At 40.0% G+C, this 6,555-nt stretch overlaps 1 protein-coding gene across 1 annotated transcript in view; it reads right to left on the minus strand.

Moving 5' to 3' along the window:
- The window catches only part of ATP8A1 (ATPase phospholipid transporting 8A1), a 283,721-nt gene that overhangs the window by 61,252 nt on the left and 215,914 nt on the right, over positions 1–6,555 (minus strand). Inside the window, exons 27-28 of the mRNA XM_017870339.1 lie at positions 4,445–4,628; positions 4,242–4,352 (exon numbers count right to left, since the gene is read on the minus strand). Of these exons, the coding sequence (XP_017725828.1) occupies positions 4,242–4,352; positions 4,445–4,628 (295 nt within the window). The remainder of the gene's footprint in view (positions 1–4,241; positions 4,353–4,444; positions 4,629–6,555) is intronic.

A 6,555-nucleotide genomic window follows, 5' to 3' on the forward strand; every position in this document is an offset into this window, starting at 1 on the left:
TTTTTTTGAGACAGAGTCTTGCTCTGTTGCCCAGGTTGGAGTGTGGTGGTGTGGTCTTGGCTCACTGCAACCTCTGCCTCCCAGGTTCGAACACGTCTCCTGCCTCAGCCTCCTGAGTACCTGGGATTACAGGCGACTGCCACCACATCCGGCTAATTTTTTGTATTTTTAGTAGGGACGGGGTTTCACCATGTTGGCCAGGCTGGTCTTGAACTCTTGACCTTGTGATCCACCCGCCTTGGCCTCCCAAAGTGTTGGGATTACAGGCGTGAGCCACCGCACCCGGCCTGGCTGTATCTTTTTTGACAGATGTGTAGAAACAGTCAACAGATAAAATGGTAAAGTGGCAGGAATAAACATCTATTTGTAAAGTGGCAGATTTATGAGGGCGTGGTGGGTCCTTGATAGGAGTGGGAGATGGAGGTTTCTTAACAATGGGAAGGCCATTGTCATGATCTACAGAGCTCCAACAGGAACACAAAACTGATAACACCTATAATTATTATAAATATAGCTTCTGACAATAAAAAGGCCACTTTAAAAAAAAGGCAAATAACATATTTATTATGCCTTGATTAATCATTCAGTTCACTTATTTATCTACCATTGCTGTGCTGCCCAGCATGGTAGCCACTAGCCACACATGCTCTTGAACACTTAGATGTGATTAGTCCAAATTGAGATGTGGTATAAATGTAAAATATACTCCAGATTTTTTTTTTTTTTCCAGTGATTACAGGTGACAATGATAATCTTTTGAATACATTGAGCTAGATAAAACATTCTGGCATTAATTTTTTTTTTTTTTTTTGCTTTTTGCTAATGTCGATTGCATTGTATTTCTGTCGGCAAGTGATACGGTTTGGCTGTGTCCCCAGCCAAATCTCATCTTGAATTCCCATGTGCTGTGGGAGGGACCAGTGGGGGTAATTGAATCATGGGGGCAAGTCTTTCCAATGCTGTTCTTGTGATAGCGAATAAGTCTCACAAGATCTGATGGTTTTAAAAACGGGAGTTCCCCTGCACAAGTTCTCTTGCTTTGCCTGCTGCCACCCATGTAAGATGTGACTTGCTCCTCCTTGCTTTCTGTCATGATTGTGAGGCCTTCCCAGCTATGTGGAACTGTAAGTCCATTAAACCTCTTTCTTTTGTAAATTGCCCAGTCTTGGGCATGTCTTCATCAGCAGCGTGAGAATAGACTAATACAATAAATTGGTAGCAGTAGAGTGGGGTGCTGCTGAAAAGATACCCAAAAACGTGGAGGTGAGTTTGGAAATGGGTAACACGGAGAGGTTGGAACAGTTTGGAGGGCTTAGAAAAAGACAAGAAAATGTGTCCAAGTTTGGAACTCCCTAGAGACTTGTTGAATGGCTTTGACCAACATGCTGATAATGCTATGGACAATAAAATCCAGGCTGAGGTGGTTTCAGATGGAGATGAGGAACTTGTTGGGAACTGGAGCAAAGGCAACTCTTGTTATGTTTTAGCAAAGAGAATGGCAGCATTTTGCCCCTTCCCTAGAGATCTGTGGAACTTTGAACTTGAGAGAGACGATTTAGAGTATCTGGTGGAAGAAGTTTCTAAGCAGCAAAGCATTCAAGAGGTGACTTGGGTGCTGTTAAAGGCATTCAGTTGTGAAAGGGAAGCAGAGCATAAACGTTAAAAAAAATTTGCAGCCTGACAATGCAATGGAAAAGAAAAATCTCATTTTCTGAGGAGAAATGGAAGCTGGCTGCAGAAATTTGCATACATAACGAGGAGCCAAATGTTAATCCTCAAGACAATGGGGAAAATGTCTCCAGGGTTTTCATGGCAGTTTTCATGGCAGCACCTTCCATCACAGGCCCAGAGGCCTAGGAGGAAAAAGTGGTTTTCTGGGCCAGGCCCAGGGTACTTGTGCTGTGTGCAGCCAAGAGACTTGGTGCTCTGCATCCCAGTCACTCCAGACATGGCTGAAAGGGGCCAACACAGAGCTCAGGCAGTGGCTTCACAGGGTGCAAGCCCCAAGCCTTGGCAGCTTCCAGGTGGTGTTCAGCCTGTGAGTGCACAGAATTCAAGAATTGGGGTTTGGGAACATCTGCCTAGATTTCTGAAGATGTATGGAAATGCCTGGATGCCCAGACATAAGTTTGCTGCAGGGACTGGGCTCTTATGGAGAACTACTGTTAGGGCAGTGGAGAAGGAAAAGGAAAATGTGGGGTCAGAGCCCCCACACAGAGTTCCCACTGGGGCACCACCTAGTGGAGCTAAGAGGGCCATTGTCCTCCAGACGCCAGAATGGTAGATCCACTGACTGCATTGTGCACCTGACACCAGCCTGTGAAGGCAGCTGGGAGGGAGGCTGTATCCTGTAAAGCTACAGGGCGGAGCAGCCCAAGACCATGGAAACCCACCTCTTGCATTGGCTTGACCTGGATGTGAGACATAGAGTCAAAGGAGATCATTTTGGAGCTTTAAGGTTTTACTGCCCTGCTGGATTTCAGACTTGCCTGGGGCCTTTGTCCCTTTATTTTGACCAATTTCTCTCACTTGGAGTGGCTGTATTTACCCATTGCCTGTACACCCATTGTATCTAGGAACTAACTAACTTGCTTTTGATTTTGCAGGCTCATAGGCAGAAGGGACTTGCATCGTTTTGGATGAGACTTCGGACTGTGGACTTCTAAACTAGTGCTGAAATGAGTTGAGACTTTAGGGTATTGTTGGGAAGGAATGATTGGTTTGGAAATGTGAGGACATGAGATTTGGGAGGGGCCAGGGGCAGAATGGTATGGTTTGGCTCAAATCTCATCTGGAATTCCCATGTGTTGTGGGAGGGACCCAGTGGGAGGTAATTGAATCATGGGGGCAAGTCTTTCCTATGATGTTCTAGTGACAGTGAATAAGTCTCACGAGATCTGATGGTTTTATAAAGAGGAGTTCCCCTGCACAAGCTCTGTCTCTTTGCCTCCTGCCATCCATGTAAGATGCGACTTGCTCCTCCTTGCCTTCAGTCATGATTGTGAGGCTTCCCCAGCTATGTGGAACTGTAAGTCCATTAAACCTCTTCCTTTTGTAAATTGCTCAGTCTTGGGTATGTCTTTATCAGCAGTGTGAGAACAGAGTAATACAGCAAGCTCCTGGAGGACAGGAACCACGCTTGATTTACTTTGTAGTTGTTGGACTAAGCCTGGTGCCTGGGCTCTGTAGGTGCTACAAATTGTTCACAGAACAAATGCATCCTTTTAAAAGTGGTATTCCTGACTCGGGTTTTCATTTTTAAAATTATGTTATGTTTGACACATAAAACGGATTATACAAATCCCTTGCTATCCCGACACAGAAACTAAAGATTCTGATAATTTTTAGACAAATTTCTCATCATCTGAACTCTTGCTACTCACCAAACACAGAAATAAAAACAGATCTGGATAGGGAGGGATCCTTGTATATAACAAAGATCTAAGTTTTGAAACATAATAGGAACAATGAGGCAACAATACTAGCAAAGCTACCTGCATATTTTTCCTGATTGCACTACTTTGTCTCCTCTCAGAATTAGAAGTGCTAGCTTAGTTCAATGTTTCCCATTCCCTCACCTTTTTTTAAAAATAGGTTTTCTACATGTGTATTATCCCTCCATGGTGTATTGCTTTCTTCTGTATGTTTTGAGTTTTATTAAAATGCAGTCAAGTTTACAGACTTATTTATGCATTAGTAATAATGTAGTTTTAAAATTAAATACATTATTATCTCATTAGCAACTCTAATTCAACACTTCTTATCAAAGCAACATAACATTTTTAGCTAGAATTTAAACATAATTCTCCATGGCTGACAAACTTTTTTTTTTTTTTTGAAGTGGAATCTCACTCTGTTGTCCAGGCTACAGTAGAGTGGCAGAATCTCAGCTCACCACAACCTCCGCCTCCTGGGTTTAAGTGATTCTCCTGCCTTAGCCTCCCGAGTAGCTGGAATTACAGGTGCCTGTTACCATGCCTGGCTAACTTTTGTATTTTTAGTAGAGACGAGGTTTTACCATGTTGACTAGGCTGGTCTTGAATTCCTATCAAGTGATCCACGTATCTTGGCTTCCCAGAGTGCTGGGATCACAGTCCACCTTTTTGTTTTAATACATTTAGAATTTATAAAAAGTTGGCAAATAAAATATTAATTAAAACAATGAGAAAATGTCTTCAAAGAGGAAATTTCTTTAAATATGTATGTAAATGACAAGGATTTAAAATTTAACCTGCTATTACCTCGATAATATAGAGCACTATATTCTTGTAGAAGCAGTATAAGATGCACTTGGAGACTCTGTTATAGTTCCAGGCACCATGAATCATCAGTAAATTCTTCAAATATTTGAACTAAAACGAGAGTGGGAAAAAATTAGTGTTTTCCTTTTCAAAGCATCAGTTGACTGAGAGGAATGATGTGTTTTGCAGAAATGACGCTTTACCTGAGCTATGGAGTAATCAGAGGAATTAGCTGCCTGCAGGCCTTCATTGCCACTGATACCAACACCAACGTGTGCTGTCTGTATCATGCTGACGTCATTTGCTCCATCACCGATTGCAAGCGTTATGACTTTGACTTGTTTCTTCACCATCTCAACAACTTCAGATTTTTGAAGAGGAGAAACCCTTAAATTGAAACATATTATCAATTACTGTTTTCTGAAAAAAGGAATTTTGAAATGCCACTGTGTTGAAGGATAAAAGATGCAAAAGACCTAAATGAATAGTTCTCTGAAGAAACCTTATGAAAAAGTTTTAGGTTTGCAAATGTTTACTCATCTGTTAACCTGGTTACCGTATTAAGAAAAATTAAGACAAATAAATAAACCCCTAGGTGACAGCTAGAAGAGAGAATGCTTTGTTAGGCATTAGCCTGCCAGAATGCTTGCATTAATATGTTAAAGAAATAACATTTGAGTTCAGAAATGCCTTTACTTCCTAACAAACATTAGGTTTTCTAATTCTTCACTTGCAAATTAAAAACAATGTCATAAATGCTGTCAAACACTGACTAAATCCTATACAGTAGCTGGAAATGAAAAGTTTTGAGCTTCTGCAATCTGATCTTACATAATGGACTATATGCTTAAAACTCTACTTAAATTAATTCTCAGACACCATGGTAAATGCCAAATATCTGATTATGGTTCATGGGCTTCATTTTCTTCCAAAGCCACTAACAGTCAAGTAGAAATCAAGCAACCTCTTATACAAATGCGGACTGGGAACAGAAGACACCAGTATCTCTATTAAAATCATATTTGGTATTAGATTTGGAATTACTTTTCAAAGACTTTTTAAAGCCATTTAAGAAATAAACATTAGGACAAGGGCAGAAGGGTTCAACGACAGAATGCATCAGCATAATACACTGTATACGCTGTATTGGAAACTATAGAGAAAAACAGGAAAACTATACAATAAACTGGTCTAACAAACTGTTAAGCTAATAATTAGACAGTAAGAGATAACTAATGTACATAATGTTGATACAAGAAAAACATCTCAGAGCTACATTATTTATCAAGGTTATGTGGCATGGATGTCTAATAATAAATACCTGCTAAAACATCTGAAAATCATTTACTATTCTATTTAAAAATGAAGATCATTACTTTGAGACAATCGATACATCTTTGTCCGTTTTCCTGATCATTCCATAGGAAGAATTTTTCGTGGTAGATACTCTGCACAGATACGTGCCCTCAGGAGCCCCACTGCCCCTATGAACTGCTTCAGCCAGAGTAGCTCTGGTTTTTATTTCAAGTCTGAGAATCATTGCATTAGACTGTGAGTTGCTTGTAGAGTTAATTGATCTAGCCTGATCCAAAATAGATACTCAATAAATGGTTGCTATATGAAAAAACTATTTTTAATTTTTCCACAATCTGGCAATAGTACAAAATGACACAACTGTGAACTCAGCAAGGAAATGAATGCCTGCTGAGCCGTTAGCAGGCTATTTCACTGTTAGCTTCATTTTTCTTCAAAGCAATTTTCATTTCATTTTCACATTTTATTTAATTTTTCTTACCAGGTTAATATACACTGGTAAGTCCACTGGCTCTAGGCCAATGTTTAAACATGGACTATCATTGACATTTAGTAAATGTCAAAAAGGAATGCTCACCAATAAGCGATCTAGAATGGGAAATGGGCATGAATAGAGAGAAGTATTTGAAAGCTTTATCAAATTCCCTTTAATAGTCTAACAGTATGAATACATTATGAAGTCACACCAAGGGTTCAATGGAACTAGGAAACAGTGGTACTTTTTCCATAAACTAAACCTGTGATTAAGGAGAAATCTCTGCAAGGTGAGCTGATATTAGTGATTTTAAAAAAGCATCAGAAGAGTTAGACTAAATTTAGTTTTCTTTTTTTTTTTTTAATTATACTTTAAGTTCTAGGGTACATGTGCATAACGTGCAGGTTTGTTACATATGTATACTTATGCCATGTTGGTGTGCTGCACCCATCAACTCGTCAGCACCCATCAATTCATCATTTATATCATGTATAACTCCCCAATGCAATCCCTCCCTCCTCCCCC

The sequence above is a fragment of the Rhinopithecus bieti genome, unplaced genomic scaffold (genome assembly GCF_001698545.2).
Source record: "Rhinopithecus bieti isolate Rb0 unplaced genomic scaffold, ASM169854v2 scaffold_5179, whole genome shotgun sequence".
NCBI classification, from domain to species: domain Eukaryota; kingdom Metazoa; phylum Chordata; class Mammalia; order Primates; family Cercopithecidae; genus Rhinopithecus; species Rhinopithecus bieti.